This window comes from Henckelia pumila, chromosome 2 (genome assembly GCF_033568475.1).
Source record: "Henckelia pumila isolate YLH828 chromosome 2, ASM3356847v2, whole genome shotgun sequence".
Lineage (NCBI taxonomy): Eukaryota > Viridiplantae > Streptophyta > Magnoliopsida > Lamiales > Gesneriaceae > Henckelia > Henckelia pumila.
This window is the reverse complement of record NC_133121.1, coordinates 155,129,936-155,152,099: the sequence shown is the minus strand read 5'-3', so window position 1 is coordinate 155,152,099 and position 22,164 is coordinate 155,129,936. Positions and strand designations below refer to the sequence as shown.

Below are 22,164 nucleotides of genomic sequence, written 5' to 3'. Positions count from 1 at the left end.
ATAGCAAATAATCAATATGATCATGAAGAAACATTTTCACCTCCAGACGTGAAGGAGATCCTCCAATTGTATTTTCTCTCACTGTCGGTTCATTCAAGTCATGTTCAATAGTAGGATCTTGAGTAACTCCTTCAGTAATTTTGTCATCATTTAAAGGATGTCTTCAATCACCTTTTTCAACATTATTTCGATGTTTAGGAATTAGGTGGCATAGCGTGTCCCACTGGGCATGCCAAAATATGTTTATCAACAAAATAATGACAAGCTAACGACTTAAGGGCGTGCCAAGCACTAAAATTGCTATTGAGTAATTCTGACTTCTTCCAGACAATTGTATGTTATGAATTATCCTTTGGTAACAACTTCAAACAACTATACCACTAAAAACAAATAATACAGTAATTAAATTGAACAAAGGAACTAGAAATCGACTCAAATTAATAACTAATTCATATATGATCGTTGTTGATTTGAGAATTTCGATACATAAACATTACTAAAAACATATTTGCATGTGGAAATACAATGAAATACAAAGAACATTAATTATGAAAATAATCTTTCGCATAAGACGATTTTTGCTGTCATTCTTTTAGATTCTTCACTTCTGCCTCTTTTCCCTTATTCATACTTCCGCTCGATGCAATTCCTTAGCCACGATCTCCTATTCTTTAGCCCACGTTCTTCTCCCATTCTTTTGTCATTATTTTCCATTCGGGCTTCCCTCTACAGCCTGTTTGTTGTTAATTCTTTCCACCATCTTGGGCTCACTATATGGTCTTTGAAAATGGGCCAAACAAAAATATATTAATTAATTTTATAAAAGTTATATTTTCGTACATTAGTAAATATCAATAGACAAACAGAAAGTGACATTTTGGTAATTAGATAAATATTAAAAGGTAAAATATAGGTAAGGTTGTTCATACCAACATATCAATACTTCAACTTTAATATATTATGGAGAAAAGATATTAAAGAAATGAATTGTGCATATGAACTGTGGGAATTTTTTAATTTTTAATTTGTTGTTCTTAGCTTCTTGGCCATAGGAAATAGTACCTTGTGCCTTTTTCCGGCTAGTATTTTACGCATGTGATACATTAGATGTTATTTTATGTTATTAATGATTATATTAGTAGGTAAGAGCGTTTACATAATTACTTAAATTATAATTAACTAAATTGATTTTTTAAAAAAAATTACTAAAGTGATTATAGATCATACAATTAAAAAAATAAATGTCATAAATTAGTAGTAGCCAGAGTATTCATAAAACTCTTTGGGACATAGTTTTGACATTTAAAAAATGCTACTTTTTTCAGAGATGGTAGGTTATGATTACGGTAGGAGCCACAACGTGAGGGTCGATGGGGTAATGATAATGCCCTTGATCAAGGGCATCCCCGTAGACACCTTCATCATCGAGAGGATGGTCTTTGTAGGTTTTCTTTGCATGAGTTTGTTCGGATGAGACCTAAGATATTGATGGGTGGTGAGACTCCTGATGTGATAGAATATTGGCAAGAACGGATGAAGAATTACTTTCATTCTAATGTTTGAAGTTTTAAGTTTAATTAGTGTTTGACTATTTTGGTTTTAGGATTGTTAGTGTCATTTCAGTTATTGATTTACCCTCGGACCTAATTTAGAAGACAAAAATCATTTTAAGAAGGGAAGAATACAGTGACACAAGTTTTGTTTTATGCATTTAAATGGTAAAACATGTTTAGTGGTCATAATCTAAGCAAAACAGGTCAAAAATTCGCATCGGAAGACCTCAAAATGGTCCTGAAGGCCCTAGAGGGTTGAGCAGTTCGGAAGGACTAAACTAGTTCGGATCTTCCGAACTTATAAGGGCATGTGGAGTCGTGAAATATCGATATGGCTTTGAAAAGTGAGAGATCAAATCTTCGGAACCCATGTGTTCAGAAACGTGTTAAATCGCTAAGACATGTGGCAGAACATGCTAGAACGGATCTTTCGAATCTGATTTCGGATATTCCAATCTCCATATATAAATCGGAGTGAGAATTTCATTTCTAAGTTCAAAATTCAGATTTTTTCGAGCATTACAATCTATATTCGAGTGTTTCTAACCATATTATTGAGGGTCGGACACTAGCAAGGTACTATTGCGATCATAGCAAAGGTATACTCATATTATGGGCTCTCGAAATCAGTGGAGTGACGACAGACAAATGTATAGTCCTGAACCCCTGGTAGTTAAAAGGAGTAGCAATTGATCCAGTTAAGCCTTTTGGACAGGTAATAGCGATATGATGTTCACTTGATATATAGTCTTGGACTTTAAACTATTGCCACGTTTGGTTCAGGTGATAGGATTATTGAATGATTAGTACATGAAGGATGTGTAATATGTGAAGATAAAATACGTTATGTTTGGTTTGATTTTTATGAATATGATTAAATAAAGATGATTTGGTATTATGACCAAAATATCCTTGGAATTTTTTAATAAAATAATTTTCAAGCCTTAGTTTTAAAATATAATATGGTCATTGTTGTCAATGGTTTTTTTTATAGCAAACTAAAAATTCACTTAAAAAAATATTTTCATTCAAGCATATTTATATTAATTGAAATCAACTGAGATTAATATTTATTGTTAAATTCAGATTTTATCAAATCATAAAGAGAACATTAAGTTGAGCGATGTTTTTTTTTTTTTTTTTCAATTTCTGAAATTGAATTTATTTTTTTAATATATTTTTATTATAATATATTTAAATATACTACTGTGGCCAAAAGAGAATTTCATAGAAATTTATTTATTATTATCAAGTCAAACAAATAGGTAATAAAAATGTAAAAATATGTATTATTATCAAGCCAAACAAAGGGTATTTTGGGAAAAAGTTAGATGTTTAAAAGAAGGATTCTTAGTCATTGGGTTGTAGGTGAGTTTAATTGTCAACCTTTAGTACAAGTTAGTCCCTTGGTGACATGACAAAGTAAGTTTAGTAAAAATTGAACCAAACATGGGTTTAGGCTCAAAACAATCTCCTTATCTTACCTTAACTCTTGTACCAAACACAGCCTTGTACTCCTAGATCAGTGATTAGAATTACTTAAATACTGACTTGAGATATCCATTTGAGAATGCGTAGTTACGTGTTTCATTGTTATCTGTTGCATTATTGTTTGGCATATGATGCATGCTTATCCTGTATGTGCATATCACGTTGAGTCTACCCCCATTCTTGAGTAGCTAGTTAGTAAGGCTCGCTCAACCCTTGATTCATTGTACGATCGGACATCGTGTGACATCCACTAGATCGACGGATCAGCGTGTGAAATTACTCAAGATGATGATAATTCAAGATCGAAGTATATGTGTGGCACCCATTGGATCTTCTGAGCAGCGTGTACATACTATTGGTGCCTACAGTCTGAGCATGATATTATAGAGTTTTATCCTTGTTTACCATATCACTCATGTTTCATGCATTGCATAAAAACCTGTATATTCATACATTACGTAATGGACGAGTGTTGTAACGCCCGAAAATTTGATTACGTAAATCCGCATGCATAATTAGGAAAATAATTTATTTAAAATTTATGAATTTGGGTTAAATGATTTTATGTGATATTATGTGAATTATGTGCATGTTTTAAAAATTTATTTTTAACATTTAACCTGCAATTATGGAATTTATGAGTTTTTAAGTAAACGCATTATTTAATCGCGTAGACGGGACCGTGGACGAACGAGATGTTGGATTTTCATCCAAAATATTTTATGATATTTTTATATACCTTAAAATATTATTTTAAGGTATTATCCCATGAAAAATCTAATATTTATAAGTATATATATATAGTATTCCATTTTCCACCAAATTAAGCCTTTTTATTGACTTTTAAGGACTTTTAAAAATCATTAAATATTGTATTTCGGGATTTTCATTATATTATCAGATTAATATTTTATTATGAGTTTTAAATTGTATTTTATGGTATGCTAATTAATTTAATTAATAGATATTATGCTAATTAAGTTATGTCCTAAATTTGCTACCCTAATCCCACGTCTAACCTCATTGAGCCACCTCCATCACCACTCCTTCATCTTCTCCATCAGAAATTCGATCACCATAGCCTTTCCCTTGGTGGTTTTTGAGCAAATTTGAAGATCCGTTCGTCCCGGAGCCCCGTAAGCGCGATATGGTTTCGTTTCATTCAAATCTTCAACAAAGTCATGTTGAATTCTCTTCTTCGACACCATATAAGCTATGTAGTCTGTTTTATGTCTGAAACCATGAAGCATGAAGATTATTTTTTAGTTATGTTCATAATTTTTATCAACAACATGAACAGTCCACGTTTTTGCATGTATTTGCCTTTGTTTTCTCACGTTTCAGACCCTAGGTTGTTCCAAGTTGCTGATCAACATCTGGGAGTGTGTCTTAGGGTCCCTAGGGTCGAGCTTGGTCAGGTTTTGGGGCTGGAAAGAGCTTGATCAAAATTTATTTTCGCGAAGCCATATCTTCGGATGCGAAGCAGATCGTGCAGGTTGAGCGAGGTTGGGAGATTGGCTCGTTCTCGGTCCATAGAGCGTGTTTTAAGGTGATTCCAGTTGGGTTAGAACCCCAAGACCTTGGAAAAGCTATTCCAGGTAGTGCTCCGGCCGGTGGTGGCCGGAGATGGGCGGCCGATTGGCCTGAAGGCGGCAGTCGCGTTCTGCATGCGAGCAAAAACTAAGGTGTGATTGTTTTGATTCGTTCTCCTTTTACAGAGATCGGTTTGAGGTGAAATTTGTTGGGTTAGAACCATCTTGATGTTTTCTAAGTATGGGAATATATGTATTATATGTCTTTTTTTTGTTATTATTATTTTTTAAAAAAAATCTAGTATTTTATTAGATCGAGTCGTTTCATTTGGTATCAGAGCACGGTCCTTGGAGGGTGACTAGTCTGCTACGTGGAGCTCAAAAGCCACACTATCGATCTGTAAGTTTAAATGTTTTAAGTTATGTTTTATGTAGGTAACACATGAATTATGTTATGAGAATTTTATTTTATGAAAATTTTAAGTATGAAAGTTTTAAAATAAAATGTTTAGTTATGCATTGCGGTTACGTAAGAGATTTATGGAAATTACAGTATCTCTCCGAATCATTTTTTACGACAGGATGACCTCAAGGAATTTCAAAATTTGGGATTTAAGTTTAACATTGGAAATTTTGAAGTAACTTATTGATTTAAGTTAGAATGATTTCATGGGTGAGTTATTAAACATATTGTGGGATTAGCACTTAGAGTTGTTTTATAAATTTAATATCTAACTCATGGGATTTTTTTTAAGATACTAAGTGGCATTAACAATTTTGATGAGAAGGTAGGAGTCTGTCAAAGAATATTAACTTGGGTATTATGAGATATTAATTGTATTGTTACTATTGTAAGTTACTTTCTTATAATGGATGTTAGTCGAAGTTAACTAAGTGACTAGCTTGTCTAGAGATTGATAGACGTAAGTTTTTCCAATTAATTAATGAGTCTTAACTCATGCAAGGATTGTGGATAAGTTTAAAGTATTATTGCAAGCTGTGTGAACATCGAATTGGGAATGTTGTGTGCTAGAAATAGAGTAAAGAGTTTAGAATACAATTATAGCTCTAATTGATAGCTTCAAACCTATCTATCTAAAGATTTATGTTTCTATTTTCTGTACCACATAAGGAGGTCATAGTATTGATATTGATTATGAGTGTGTTTGAAAAATAAAGTTTTAAATACAGTTTAAAACATTTCCTTAATATTTTGATTTCTATTTTCTTTAAAATGTCTGTTGACGATGGATTTTGGTTTTGTTACTTGATCTTATTTCGGTGGTTGTTGGTTATATAACTTGTGATTGTGTTTTGCGTTGTTAGGACTTGTGCCTAGTATGAGAAGTTAAGGATTAAGTAGGGTGAATTGAGACGTAAGTAAAAATGTTGGAGAAACATTGGTTTGAGTAGAGAAGAGTCTAGAAGTCGAGTTAAGCAAGCCATTAGATTAAGCAAGCTATGATATCATTTTTTTTATTTTTTCACTTGTTGTCATGCTGCTTTTGGATTGGGTTCGATTTTGAGTCGGAAGTATAGCCAGAACTTGATTTTAGTTTTTAAGATTTATGCTAGTGTGATAGGTAACACTTGAGTAGTGTGTTCTTGCAATCAACAATATACGAAATTGCCAATCGGTTCTGTTAGACTGCTATAACTAAGAAAATTATTATTGTCCAATACAGGGGTTGTCGTGGTTTTTCCAGTGGCTGTAAAAAAAATTTAAGTTTTTGCTTCTTTAAGTTGTTACTACATGGTTGATGGATGCAGATACCCTAATTACAGTAACTTGTCGTAAGTTGAGGTATCGACTGTTTAAGTTGCTGTCTTTTTAGAGTTTAAGGTCTGATATTTGATTATTGGGTATAAGTCAGAGTTTAGGACTCACAAAGAAGTTGTAGTAGAGGGTCGGACATATGAAATTTTGGAAGAGAGTTTAAATAATTTTAGAAGCTTGAATAAGTCTAGTGCGTCGAAAGTGGAATTATGTGGGAACAATGGTTTACGCGTATAGGTTATGATTTTTAGGATTTAGTTTTGACGAAAAACATGGTTGATATGCGAGTTTTTTTTTATGAGTTTGCAGGATAAAGTTTTGCTAAGATAAGTTTAATATAGGAGTTGATATTTTAAGTGTCATGTTTAAATGACAAGATTGGCAACAAAAGTTCGGTTCATGAATGTTGAAAGATAGATAAGTGAATTGTATAAACATAGGTAATCAATAAATTTTTGGTATAATACGATTGTTGTGCTTGGGGAGATGCACGTAGAGTTAATATTTTGGCTTTTATGTATAAGCTGAGGTAAGCATGTGTTGTAATTTTATTATAGTACTAAGAATTATATAAAATGTCAAATTTTGTTGACAGTGGGATATAAGTAAGTTGTAACAATTCTCTTTACGAGATGTTTAACAGCAAAAGTTTATAAATGTAGGCTTGATTGAGGTAAAGAGGACACATGAGAAGAATAAAAATATGTTGTTTATCAGAGTGCGCAGCGAAAACATGACTCTTGGAGATACCGAAACTTGGGAACTAGTTATGTAAATGTGAATTTAGTAAACTAGAATTTTGAGAGACTTCGTTATTAGAATTTGATCAGTCCAATTTCGAGGACGAAATTCCATTTAAGGGGAGGAGAATTGTAACGCCCGGAAATTTGATTACGTAAATCCGCATGCATAATTAGGAAAATAATTTATTTAAAATTTATGAATTTGGGTTAAATGATTTTATGTGATATTATATGAATTATGTGCATGGTTTAAAATTTTAACCCGCAATTATGGAATTTATGGCTTTTTAAGTAAACGCATTATTTAATCGCGTAAACGGGACCGTGGACGAACGAGATGTTGGATTTTCATCCGAAATATTTTATGATATTTTTATATACCTTAAAATATTATTTTAAGGTATTTTCCCATGAAAAATTTAATATTTATAAGTATATATATATAGTATTCCATTTTCCACCAAATTAAGCCTTTTTATTGACTTTTAAGGACTTTTAAAAATCATTAAATATTGTATTTCGGGATTTTCATTATATTATCAGATTAATATTTTATTATGAGTTTTAAATTGTATTTTATGGTATGCTAATTAATTTAATTAATAGGTATTATGCTAATTAAGTTATGTCCTAAATTTGCTACCCTAATCCCACATCTAATCTCATTGAGCCGCCTCCATCACCACTACTTCATATTCTCCATCAGAAATTCGATCACCATAGCCTTTCCCTTGGTGGTTTTTGAGCAAAGTTGAAGATCCTTTCGTCCCGGAGCCCCGTACGCGCGATATGGTTTCGTTTCATTCAAATCTTCAACAAAGGCATGTTGAATTCTCTTCTTCGAAACCATATAAGCTATGTAGTCTGTTTTATGTCTGAAACCATGAAGCATGAAGATTATTTTCGAGTTATGTTCATAATTTTTATCAACAACATGAACAGTCCACGTTTTTGCATGTATTTGCCTTTGTTTTCTCACGTTTCAGACCCTAGGTCGTTCCAAGTTTCTGATCAACATCTGGGAGTGTGTATTAGGGTCCCTAGGGTCGAGCTTGGTCAGGTTTTGGGCTGGAAAGGGCTGGAACCGAAGCCATATATTTGGATGCGCAGAAGATCGCGCAGGTTGAGCGAGGTTGGGAGATTAGCTCGTTCTCGGTCCACAGAGCGTGTTTTAAGGTGATTCCAATTGGGTTAGAACCCCAAGACCTTGGAGAAGCTATTCCAGGTAGTGCTCCGGCCGGTGGTGGCCGGAGATGGGCGGCTGATTGGCCTGAAGGCGGCAGTCGCGTTTTGCACGCGAGCAGAAACTAAGGTGTGATTGTTTTGGTTCGTTCTCCTTCTACAGAGATCAAATGGTTTGAGGTCAAATTTGTTGGTTTAGAACCGTCTTGATGTTTTCTAAGTATGAGCATATATGTATTATATGTATTTTTATTAGTTATTATTATTTTTAAAAAAAATTTCTAGTATTTTATTAGATCGAGTCGTTTCAAGTGTCGCTCACATCTTTGCTTTTATCATTGATGCTCCATTCAGCGGGGCAATTTGCAAGTTGTTCAGGAGATTAGATTTGATTTCAGTCGATGATCAGGAACTGGGAACATAAGTTACCATTGAATCAGTTTAAGAGTATTTATGTTTTCTGTTTCATTCTATTGTATTGTATAATTTATTATTTAGTTTTTCAGCTAGTTCCAATGTAGTTCTCATTAATTTAATTATGCATATTTAACAAGTGATTAATAGGTATCTGAATGAGTGATAAGTGTCGTTTTTATTTAGTATTTTGTGTTATTTTCGAGTCTATTTTGCATGCATTTGTTATGTCTTGAGGGTTTTTTTTTATGTTTTATCTATTTAATATTTTTTAATGCGGTCTACTTCTTGTTTATCCTGGTTTTAATGTAGGTACAATGAAGAAATCATGATTTTGGAGCAAAAGAAGAGCATGAGCACCGAGAAGAGCCACAAGAAGGAATTACAATGCAGCAATTGTCAAAAACTTATATATAATCCTAGAGAGATCCAAATCCGATCTCCACCGTTCAAAATGTAGTATAAGATGTTATAAAGCTGTTATCCAAATTTCGGCTCGATCCGACGGCTAAAATTTTGGATTTTTTTTTTCAAGAATTATGCGTGTTGGGAAGGAAAATTGAGCAACCTGCGCAACCAAAAAATTTTGGGCAGAATTTTGGGCGCTCGAGCGGCATTTATTGCGCTCGAGCGTGCCTGATATATGTTTAATACGTGGTTGCATACTTGAGATATTTTGAATATTTTGGGCAGAATTATGGAGTAGTTTTCTTTTCAACTAAGACCACGAGATTGGGTCGAGACTGATTTATGTTTAATACGTGGTTGCATACTTGAGATATTTTGAATATTTTCAATTATTGATTGATGTTAGTTTATTATTTATTGTGAATAGTCTGATCACCTGGTCACATGTTTGTTGATTATTCACGAATCGAAAGATGATTGATTAAAGATAGCTTCAAAGATATCAATCAACATATGGTTAAACCGACTAGAAATAGTATTCGGTTTCAGTATACGGTTTTAGGTGAAAATTGAATTTTCATAAATATTTAATGTGTTTGAGTTTGATTAGAATTAATTTGAAATAATTAATCCGTCCAACTTGAATAGGTTTAACAAGTCTAGAAATAGATTGTTGAATAATATAGGAAAATTCACCGTGATTGGAATAAACATAATTTTCAGTCTATGCCACGTGGATGCATAAATTAGCTCGGTACCTTCGTGTGTTTTAATTGTTTCATTTTAATTGAATTTATTCTTGACCTCTAGTTATTAGCTATTTTCATAATTATTTATTATTTTTATTCTTATTTTTATTCAATTCAGCGCAACCTTTTTTATTATTTTATTTAAATTAAGTAAAATAATTAAATTTTGATAATTAACTACAGTCCCTTGTTTTTTCATTCTCATTGATTTGATATCGATTAGTTTGTTGGTTTTTGGAAAACCAAACAGATCAAATTTTCATATGCCACTTCCATAGGGATGTAAATTTTTCCCGTGGGTTCGGGTACTCGCGGGAAAAACCCGAAACGGCGTGGGTTCGGGTTCGAAAATTTTTTAAAATCCTCGCAGCAGACTGGGGTGGGTATGGGGATGCTATCCCCATCCCCAAACCCGTCCCGATAGACCCGACAATAATAATAAATTAATAAATTAATAATAATAATTTTAATAATATTTACAATTTAGACTTACACCGTTTATATAGAAAACCTAATACCCAAATATTGTTTTCTTCATTCCTTCCCTAATCCCTACCACTCCTAGTCTCCCACCCCGCCGCCCTCCTCGTTCCTTCACTATCACAGTACCACTCCCAGTCTTCCCACCACCCGGCTGCCCACTTCGTTCCTTCACTACGTTTCCCATCCGGCCGCCCCTCAAGCGCAAGCTCAGCGTGGAAAGATTTCTAGATTAGTCTGTTGAATTTTTAACGAGCTTAGCAAGCTGCGCAAATTTGGGATATGTATTCTTTGTCATTAAATATGGGATATGTATTCTGTCACTAAATAACCTTACAAAGGGACGGGTTCGGGGATCCACCTCCATCCCGTCCCCCCGTAGGTTTGAGGACGGGATTCCTCGATTACGTAGAATCGGGGATGAGATGGGGATGATGATGAGTTTTAAATTCGGGGACGGGTATAGGGACGACAAACACATCACCGCCCCGCTCCATTGTCATTCCTACAGTTCCAAAAATTTCAGAAACGGTTTTGAATGAACATTTTTTGTTTTTGGATGGGTTGTATGGACTCATTTTGCCACCGTGTAATGAGTGACTTTAGAGTACATATATTTATTTTAATTAATGCTAACTTTAGTAAGCAAATTATATTATCCAATACATATATTTTTAAACAATTAAAAAAGAAGGAAAGCAGATTCAAAATATTTAGACCCGGAACCGTGACCGGCGGTTTTACTTTATGAAACCCACCGACCCCCGGCGGTTCTGACCCGGGTCCGAACCGACGGGTTGGTCCGGGTCAATCCGACGGGTTGGCCTATTTTTAAATAATATATTTATTATTTTGTTAAAATTTTAAATAATATATTTAAAACCTACATATGTTAAATTTGAACCCAAGACCAATTGGTATTAAAGCATCATTCTTGCCACTAGGCCAATAGATCATTTGACATTAGAATGTGATTGAAAATAATTAAATGTAATAAATTTTGTATACAAGATGTTTAAATTGAAATGTAATAGATTTTTTATTGAGATAGATATAGTTTTTAATATAAGATGTTGAAAGTTGAAATTTAATATATTTTTTATTGAATAAATGTAATAAATTTTTTATTGAAATATATATAATTTTTTATATAAGAAATGTAATATATTTTTTAGTTAATAAATATAATATATTTTTTATTGAGATAGATATAATTTTTAATATAAAATGTTGAAAATTGAAATGTCATATATTTTTTATTGAATAAATATAATATTAGAAGATGTTAAAAGTTTAAATCTATATATTTTTATTTAATAAATTTATATATTTTTATTGAGATAATGAAATACTTGATAGAGTTTTTAAAAGTTTAATTGTAAAAGTTTTTTTAAAAAAAAAATTTTTTAAAAAAACAAAGGTTGACCGGGATCCGGAACAGGCGGTTAACCGGACCCGGACCGGAACCGCAGGTTCACCAACCCGGACCGAAACCGGCCAAAGGCGGGCCAGTTAAGGGTTGGTAAAAAACCAACCCGGACCCGTCGGTTCCAACCCAGACCCGGACCGAAACAAGCCCGTGACCAGGTCTACCATAACATAAATACATCAAAATATCAACTTAAAAATTAATTTGATTAAATATTTTTTGTATGAATTGATTTATATATATATATATATAGTTCTTTTATGGTGCCCAACACTATATGCCCACTTCATGCCCACCATGTACAATAGATGAATTGACCGGTGCAATAAATGAGTTGACTTGTATATGGTGGACATAAAGTGGGCATATAGAACTCTACATATATATATATATATGATGTTGATATTTACACTCTATTTTTTGTTATTTACACTCTATTTTTGAAAAAATTTGACACATATTTTACACATGAAATGGAGTACAAATTACAAATAACACAAAATGAAAGGTAAATATCAATTCCCATATATATATATATAGAGTTCTTTTAGGTGTCCAACACTATATGTCCACTTCATGTCCACCATGTACAAGTCAACTCATCTATTGTACCGGTCAACTCATCTATTGTACATGGTGGGCATGAGTAGGCATATAGTGTTGGGCATCATAAAAGAACTCATATATATATATATTCATGAGTAGGCATATAGTGTTGGGCATCATAAAAGAACTCATATATATATATATATATATATATATATATATAGCATTGATCAATTTGATTTGATAAATAAAAAACAAATTAATCAACTTTATTCTAGAAACGACCTATGGGTGCGGGTGCATAAGCCAAGTTCAAAAAAAAGCATCACCAGTTACCACTTATTATATATCATCCTTCTATAGAGATATATCTTTAAAAAAGTTACTAGTCGAGAAATAAAACACATCAACACACACATTTCCGTAGGGAAAAAAATTTCATATTCTCGTTTGTTTGGGAATGAAGAAATGCAAGAGCGGTGAATTTTCAATCGAGTACATTGCCCTGACTTCCATAATTTTGACAGAGTATCAGAATTTGAACACTAGCACTTTTGATGGTAAATGTCAAAACCAAATATAATCTAATAGTGAGACTGATACAAAAAATATCAACAAAAACTTCATATTATATATATAGATATATGTACATAATATGGTGGGAATTCGTAATAGTACACTAAGGTCAATTTTACAGGGAATTGACCCCAGTGTGCAAAATTTAATGAAACAATCTACTGCTTTTAGAGTATATATATGGTATCAGACCATGATAAGCTAATGCTTATGAACTCACCTTCCGACTCTGAGCCGAGGCAGACATGACCCGCAACCGACTGGCGATTTCTGTAAAAGATGGTCTCACTGAAGGATTTGGGGCCCAACATTGCTCCATTAATCGTCTCCATTCTAGGTCACAGTAGCTTGGAATGGGTGGCCTCAGAGTATTGCTCACAATGCCACCTACAAGTAGGAAGGTCGACTTTGGAATTTCAAAATAAAACGAAAATAAAAATGCTAAAATCTATACGGATCCAGATTTTGAAATTAGAGAAGTTAGAAAATGAAAAGGAAGAAAAGCGAAGCTGCCTTTTGGGACTAACACAAGAGTAGTCATGTTTATAGTGGTTTAAGAGAATCATTTCTTGTTCAGACACTTTCATCACAGATCACTAAAGATTGTAAAGAACTTGAAACTAAATGATGGGAATTCTACAGTTTCGGTGACGTATTGGAAAGCCACCAATTCAAGTCTGGGAGTCTAGTTTTAGATAGAGATGATGTATCACTTCAAAACTCACTTCAGAGTACAAGCAAAAACAATCAAAGGCTATAATTAGAAAACTCCATCAAGTGTACTATATCTAAAGTTGAGGTGATTCTAGTCATTTGTCTCCAGATCGTTTGCATCTTTCATTTGGCATATGCACGTTATATGGCAGTTAATATATTAAAGTACCATCAGTACCACAAGCCATAACTGCAAAAACATATTACGTGTTGAACCAACATTCACAACTGATAACAAGTGAAATTACAAACCTATGATAGCACCATAATGCATGTTGGCATAAGGCTCCTCTCCTGTGAGTATCTCCCACAAGACAATCCCAAATGAAAAGACATCCACCTGTTGCATGAATCGTGAAAAATTGGTACTTGTATACAATCTAGTTGCAAAGTGAGATTTAAATAGTAGGATATATAGAGTAAAAGTGATGCTACAATCATTCTAGTTGAAGAAACTTCAACAAACCAAAGAAGAGAGATTTTGCAACCATGTGAAATATTTTAAAGAGGGAGAGGGAGGGTGTTTGACCTTCTCGGAAACTTTATTGCTACCGCCATTTAACAGCTCTGGAGCCATCCACGGAAGGGTTCCCCTAACTCCACCAGAAACTAAGGTGTTCCTCTTTATTTTTGATAGACCGAAATCTCCAACCTGACATGCACAGCAACATGAGAACTGAACTCGATACCATGAATATCAATAACAGATCCAAAAATATAAATTCCTTGACTAGATACAAAAAGAGCAAGGAAGGATATAATTAGCCATCTAGTCACTAGTTAAAGATGAAGGAGTGAGTTTTCATTGGACAACCTTGCATATAGGTCTTGAAGGATCTTTCAGGTTAACCAACAAATTGTCACATTTGAGATCGAAGTGCACTATATTCTTTGAATGCAAATATTCCATACCAAAAGCTGCATCCATTGCAATGATGAGCCGCTTCCGGCGATCCAGATGCCTGTATATTTACATCTAACAAGATAAATGCGCACATTATGATGGAAAAAAGTTAGGGAAAACAGGAGGAACAATTCAGGTAAATATCTCCAGCAAGATTTTTCCTATATTGTCATAAAAATTAAAATTAAGTAAAAATGGAGAAATCATTTTTTCTTGTATATATTATAAAATGAGCATAAAACATCTTTTATAGGTAAAATGGGCACACCTCTTCGGAGAATCAAGAAAAAAAAATTAACGTGCCTAGTTTATACAATTGAGATATCCTATCAACAAATTCTGCCAAATCAAGTAAATTGATACGAATTAATTTAAATCAATACTAATTGGTTAACTAAATCTACAGTCATACTAGTCTAATCCGAGGCATCAGCATCACTGCATTCAGATGCAATCACACAGTTATAGGAGGCATATAATAGTACCTATCCTTCCGGAGTAAAACATGTCTTAAAGATCCATCAACCATGTATTCTGTAACAGCAGCCAATGTCGCCCCTGGTCCATCTTGTACAACACCATAAAATGCTACAACATTGGGGTGGTGAAGCTTCGAAAGAATTTCAGCTTCCCTCCAAAATTCAAAGGTCTGAAAGTGGATAAAGTTTATAGATATTTTACCAAGGCTAAAACAGATGAATGATAATAATAACACGAGATAACATACGTAGGAAACAAATTTAGTTCCTTCAATAGTCATAGATTGACGAAATAACAGAACCTGAAATTAGTGATATCAAGAACTAATACCAGTCTTTCTTGTTCTGATTGTCGACCAATAAAGCAACTCTTTTTTATTCGTTTAATTGCTACATCTGAGCCTCTCCATTTTCCATGATATACAGTCCCAAATGTGCCAGAACCAAGTTCCCTCAATTCTTCAAGATCTGCATTTTTTATGAGCTGCAAACAAACAAATAAAAAAGCTATGACGTTATAATTGGTAGTCATAACCGAATTGGTCTTTGAAGTTTAAACTTCAAATTTAACCCTAGTTCATGATTCCAAAATCATTTAAACAGTTAAAACAGAAAACAGCTAATTGACTCACTAAGATGGACAAATGTTGCGAAACTGAAAAGGAGCTAGTAGATTCGTTGATTAGTATACTTTACGAAGACTGGTGCCAAAATTATTTGAAAAACTTAACAGGTGCCATAAACCACTTGAATTACAGGTTGTCACGTGAAAGGACAAATTGAATAGAATAGTCCAAAATAAGACAAAGAAAACGATAAGATACTTTGTGCCGCCCAATGAACAGAAACTCCTTAAAGCAGCATAAAAATAAAAGGACATCATTCAAGCTATGTGCAAAGTCCAAAAAATGGCACTAACCTGCAAGGAGTGTATATCAAAATCCACCATAGAGGGATCAAAAAGAGGTAACCCAACATTTCCTATCCCTTCCTGAAATATTGATAAGCTTCAGAGACATTCCATACAAAACCAGGTACGATGGAGTAAGGAATAATTTTCCCAAAACATAAATATACCTCATAATCTGAATCTTGAATTCTCATATTGTCCATCAAATCATCATCCTGAATACCTTCACTGGCATTCACTTGTGATGCATTATAGTTGGAATGAAGAGCTATTGAGACAGCTTCATCTCCATGAGGGAAGCCTTTTGGATCTTCCAAACCACAGTTATCCTGCAATTCCATGTGACTTGGAGCAATCCCATCTCTAGCCAGCTGAACGAAATCATATGCCAAAGGGGCCTCCTCTTCAACTTTTGTAAGGTCAGTAGAAAACACATGGTCCTGATCAATAAGAGAAACGTCCCTTCTAGCAAATTGATCTCCTGCCAATCTTTGGAAGAAAGACCAGTGTTTAGGTTCATGATTTTCAATATTAACGCTCAAACCTGCTCGATCTTTCTGAAGAGGAGCAACATGAGATGAACCACCAGAGAGAATAGCTTTTGAAAATATATCAGAGAGAAAATCACGAGGGAAACGGTCATTTATATCAATGATTATGTCACCGTGTTCGGTTCTGGGAACATCAACACTGGATTCTTCCATAGCTCCTGTAAGTGTAGAAAGTTGAGGATGCCCCTGTTCATCATTGGCAATGGATTGACCGCCAACCTCATCTACCCAATCAGTCGTATGGCCTTCAGAAGTTGTACGATCTTCTGCCTCTGACTGAAGAGCTTGATCATACAAGGAACCTTGATCATCAATTTGGTCATCCTTCCTCACAATAACAGGTTCAGTACACCAATCATCAAGGGCTTTAGGCGAGACAAGTTTAGGCTTGTCAATAGCAATTGGTGGCCTTGTAGGATCACCTACCTTCCCATTTTGAGGTTTTTCAATAGATCCTGTCACTAAATCCTGTTGGGAAATATCAATTCTTGGCTGATTAACAATAAACTGAGAACTATGTGAATCATCAGACTTAGATATTCTGCTGAGCAACTCTGCCTGCTCTCGAGGAATACACTCAGAATAAAATGTCCTCTGGGGAGGAATAGAGGACTCAAAATAGCTCAAATCAGTAGGATCAGACTCGGTGTCTAGGGATTCAGAAGCATGTAGAGTATCAGAAATCTGATACTCATTTCCAGATGATTTAGGATGCTCAGGTGGATTAACAGCATCATGAGTTATAGAAACCGGCAAAGGTTCTGGAGCCATCCCCTCAGCCTTTGAAGTCTTTGATGAAAGTTCTCTACCCAACTTAGGGATGATTGATGATGATTCTTCAACAGGATAACTAGACTTTGAATTACCACCGCGTGACTGTGAAGCAATAAATTGCTCATTGGCCAATAGTTGATTACTTGCATTTTCAGTTTGAATAGAACTATCAACTCTCAATTTTGATTCATTTTCCTGCACATCTGCAACCTGTGTCCCTGCGATGCTTAAAGGCTTCCCATCAAGACCTTTTTGCTGAGACATTGTGCCATAAGAAAATTGTGGTGCTGAACTTTCAGAAAGTCCATAATTAGCTGGATACAAATTATAGCCAAATTGCGGCAGATGTTGCTTGTCTTCAAAATGATGTCCAGACTGCTCGTGATTGTGCAAATCACTTTCATAAACCTTAGGCGAACTTGATAGAAGAAGTTTAGAAGATTCAACTGTTGGAATGAGAAAGCCAGTTGAATTTAAGTTACTTGCACCAATGAATTCAGTGGCAGTCCCACTTGTATCCTTATCAACATTCAGTGCTTCCAACTCATTTAGATTATTTCCAGAAAAGCTTGATAAGCCATGTATAACAGAGCCTTTTCTAGATCCGCTGTCCATGCCATTGACAGCCACTACATATTTCATCACAGTGTCACAATCTGAGTTGGATAGAGAGAATTGAGCATCATCCAAATCCCCAAGAGAGAATAGAAACATTCGAAGCTTTTTGGATCCTTCTCCATCTTCTAGAACATGGCACTCTTCCATCATGTTCAGTAAATCCTCGTCGGTTGAAACAGAAACTAAAGCATCAAGATCCTCCCCAGGAAGCTGATATTTGATAGTCTGCGTTTCATAATAAACTGCAGTAGCTTTCTGCCATAATTCTTGCCAAGTAATGTCCTTCCTTATTCTGATTATGCGTGTTTCACCGCCAACATATCTGAGCTTTCCATCACTAGGCCGTGGGAGGATACTACCACCAAAACTGCAGAGAATCTTCAGTTTTGTTGATGAGCTATCAGATGCTTGAGATGAGGTATACACAAGTTTAGGATCACTGTGGTAATCCGATGATATATGTCGCACTGATTGCGAAGATGGCGAATACCCAAGGTTACCTTTGTTCCCAAGTGAAGACAAATCACTTCGCCCAAATTCTCTTGAACCTTTTTCTTCTCTAGCAATCATGGAAATATCTGAACCACTATCAGTGCCGGTATATACATTTCCTACAAAGCCTAGTTGCTCCAAGTAGCCAGCTGCATACCCGGTATCCCCAGAGATATTCGGAATAAATGGCTTCCGGGTATTGACCCGATCACGCATAAATTCAAGAGCAAATTCTTCTCCGGTCTGAATAGAGAAGTTATGAACAGGTTTAGGATCTGAAAAGATAATCTCTGGAAACTTCAAACTGGTGCTTGCATGACCTGTAGTATCCACCTTATAAACTTGTGATTCATGACCAAGATATTCATTCCCATGTACCGAGGGATTGGATTGTACAAAATTGAGATTTTTTGACGGTTCCATGCTCAAAAGGATGAATCTCTCCTTAATAAAAAACAAATTCAATGGAAACAAATTTTGATTCCACACTGCTCTGAATAACTTGCAAAAGCCACAAAGGAGCACCACAATTACTGCCAAGCAAAGAATTCAAGTCAAAAAATTATAACACATAAATGTACAAATTTGGGAACATTTCTGGCTCAAGTTTATATGCAGAAACGCCTTTAATATCAAGAAGGATGCTCAAAGCCAAAAAGGAGAATATTTCACATCAAACATAAAAATGGCCAACAATTCATGCAGTTAATAAATGAAAACACACACACACACACACACATATATACATGCATTTATACTCAGTGAGTGGAGGCAGGGCAACGTTATTGGAATTGCAAAGCACAAGGTGCAAGGCTCATGGGTGACTTGAAGAAAAGATGAAAAGCCGAAGGCCAAAGGCCAGGCATGTCACTCACCAAAGTGAGAATTAGAGAAAATAGAGGTATGGAGAAATAATAATGCATAACATCCAATATGTATTTTGCAAACTCTTGACAACAATAAACCAAAATTTATCGGCGGTGTATTATACTTCGCATTCACAATCCATACATACAAAGTGGAATTGAACTAAACATAGAGCTTCAAGATGCTCCAAGAGGACCAAGACACGTATTTCACTAAAGGGATGTCATTTGGCTTGCAGCCTTGCTCCTAGCTCAAACATTGAGCCTTACTACACATTGGGCCCATATCTGCACCTTATGCACATTAATAACAATGTGAGGGTGCTCTTGTATTCTGATGCCGGAATGATAACTATGGGGCAGGGTACGGCTTTGGTTTTAACATGAAAATTAAATTAAGTCTAATTAAAAAATGGAAGTAATGTTATTTTTAACGAAATTGATCTAATTAAAAGTGAGTCTTATTTTCGATTCTAAAAGTAATACATATACCGGCACGACTCTGACAACCAAATAATAGAGTAAATAACACGAGTATTATTCCAAAACAATATATAAGGCCAGATGCAAAAGGTGTAAACCTGTGTTAATGTCATAATACATAATATCTTCAAAAACGGCATTCAATGCAATCCAAGCAATGATTCCTTGTGGCTTAGGTTCCACAAAGAATCCACCTTCCAACAATAAGTTCCACCTTGAAGCTCACCTGTTATATCCTGAAGGTTGAGCAAAATCCCGATTGTGAAATAAGGCAAGACAACTAACAATATATAATGCATTAAATATGCAATATATTCACTGCTAAGAGAAGTAATGTCATGTCATGAATGCTCTCGCTTGTCATTCAAATAAGTACCCACAAAAATGTAATAGCTCTTTTTTTTTTTAATCTTTCCCATGTATATAAATTTGTGCAATTACTTCATGTGAAAGAGTTATAATCAAAAATTGCAACAAAGTGTCACCGTCAGAAATTTCTTTCATATGTGCACAGTCCAGGCAGATGTTCTCATTGTTTATAAAGCATTTGAAACAGAAAACATTTGGACTTCGTTTGAAAGAGTTATAATTAAAAATGCTGAAGTGTCACCATCAGAAATTTCGTTCATATGTGACCAGTACAGGCAAATGTTCTCATTGTTCCTAAAGCATTCAAAATGAACTCGGAACACATTTGTACTTCATGTGAAAGAGTCATAAAAAAAATGCTACAAAGTGTCACCATCGGAGATTTCATTCACATGTGAATAGTCCAGGCACATGTTCTCATTGTTCCTGATTCCTAAAGCATTTGAAATGAATTCAGAACACATTTGGACTTCACGTGAAAGAGTTATAATGATAAAAAAAATGCTACAAGTGTCACCATCGGAAATTTCATTCACATGTGACCGGTCCAGTCAGATGTTCTCGTTGTTCTTAATTCCTAAAGCATTTAACTCAGAACACATTTGGACTTCATGTGAAAGAGTTATAATCAAAAAATGCTACGCAGTGTCACCATCGGAAATTTCCTTCACATGTGACCAGTCCAGGCAGATGTTCTCAATGTTCCTAATTCCTAAAGCATTTAAAATGAACTCAGAACACATTTGGATTTCATGTGAAAGAGTTAATAATAAAAAAATGCTACAAAGTGCCATCGGAAATTTCATTCAAATGTAACCACTCCAGGTAGATGTTCTCATTGTTTCTAAAGCATTTGAAATGAACTCAGAACACAAAAGTTTTAGCCTTATGAATTAGCATTTTAGTGCCATGAGACTCACTTTACTTGGCTAAATACCCAAGTCATTATGCTATGAACCATGGCAGATGATTGCTCCTACTCGAACTCCATACTACTTTGCCATTCCTTTACACATTTTCTCACTAAATACCGATAGGTATTCTACATTAGAAAATTTCCATGATACTGCCACAATATTAAACTGTCAACTGAACATCCAAGCAATCAGAATTGACTTTTGGGGCATTAAAATAACATACATGAATACATGATAAACAAGTGCATGGTTTTTTAAGAAAATGGTTGTTCATCGTAAAATGCAAAACACCTCTACGATAAGTCAATGAGAAACCAAAATAGAATGAACCTACTATCTAGCACATATGGTGACAATGTACATGATTCACAGCCATTCTGTGTTTGCATGTTTTTCTTGGTGTGGGAATCGATATTCGGTCCATCCTAAATACTTCCTAATCAAAAGCTGAAATCACTTACATCTACCGGTCATTAATAACAATCACTGGTAATTCTTATTCCACCAACAGCTTCACTGCTTAAAAATTCAGAAACCCTTCATTTCTTCTTTTCCTACCTGCTCCAGATAAAGGACTCCTACCGTTTCAGTAAAACTCTCAAAGTAATCTTTATAGTCCCTTGCACAACTAACATAAAATCAAACCAAAAAAAAAGAGAGATATCTTAAGAATGTTATTAACCCACGCAAAGTCATACAAACAAAGACTTAATGATCACTGAATTCCCAGCTGAAACAAAAGCTTTCCACAATCAAACCAACCATTCAGCATCAAATGAACAAGATCCCAATGTAACCCTAATTTCAGCACAATCATAAAATAACTATACTGCAATAATTCTCTTCGCCTTTGAAATTTATACACAATCTGAAAAAACCTAGCCGGGTGATCACCAAAAGAGTATTTACCTCAACAAAAATAAAGTTGCGCCTTAAATCTGACAGTGGACTGAATCCGCCATTATCGCAACTTCATTTTCAGTGTCCAAACACACGGAATACAAATCCAGACCCTCGAATGAGATTTTTTATGCTGATAAATATTGATATGAAAAGTTAAATAATTCCATTGAATGATCGCTGGTTGCCGTTTTGGTCTCAAGCTCACGACTTTACGAATACAAAGCCACGGGGCTTACGAGTTTTCCCTCACGCAGTAAATACAATTGAGGGAAAAACGGTATATCTACCAAGTTATGTTCTTATT

The 22,164-nt window shown here is 34.6% G+C and overlaps 1 protein-coding gene across 3 annotated transcripts; it reads right to left on the bottom strand.

Annotated features, from left to right (window-relative positions):
• Window positions 1–561: 561 nt before the first annotated feature.
• On the bottom strand, window positions 562–22,122 carry LOC140880870 (uncharacterized). 3 transcript variants are annotated; one of them, XM_073285720.1, is made up of 11 exons: window positions 21,867–22,122; window positions 19,770–19,907; window positions 16,055–18,855; window positions 15,897–15,968; window positions 15,309–15,461; window positions 14,984–15,147; window positions 14,409–14,556; window positions 14,124–14,246; window positions 13,847–13,934; window positions 13,101–13,267; window positions 562–779 (listed from the first exon to the last, which is right to left on the bottom strand). In XM_073285720.1, the coding sequence occupies exons 2-11, from the start codon at window positions 19,789–19,791 to the stop codon at window positions 771–773; spliced, it is 3,747 nt and encodes a 1,248-aa protein (XP_073141821.1). In that variant the 5' UTR covers window positions 19,792–19,907; window positions 21,867–22,122; the 3' UTR covers window positions 562–770. The 3 variants fall into 3 exon arrangements, with proteins under 3 accessions (XP_073141821.1, XP_073141819.1, XP_073141820.1); XM_073285718.1 differs by lacking the exon at window positions 562–779 and adding an exon at window positions 10,499–10,566; XM_073285719.1 differs by lacking the exon at window positions 562–779 and having other exon boundaries at window positions 12,916–13,267.
• Window positions 22,123–22,164: the final 42 nt, after the last annotated feature.

Excerpts from the sequence above, each read along its gene's own strand:
- LOC140880870 (XM_073285718.1), bottom strand. The coding sequence starts at position 19,791 with ATGTATTATGACATTAACACAG. Across the intron at positions 15,969-16,054 it reads TTCAAGATTCAGATTATGAG|GAAGGGATAGGAAATGTTGG; the intron begins GTATATTTATGT and ends TCAATATTTCAG. Across the intron at positions 13,268-13,846 it reads GCATTATGGTGCTATCATAG|GTGGCATTGTGAGCAATACT; the intron begins GTTTGTAATTTC and ends TCCTACTTGTAG.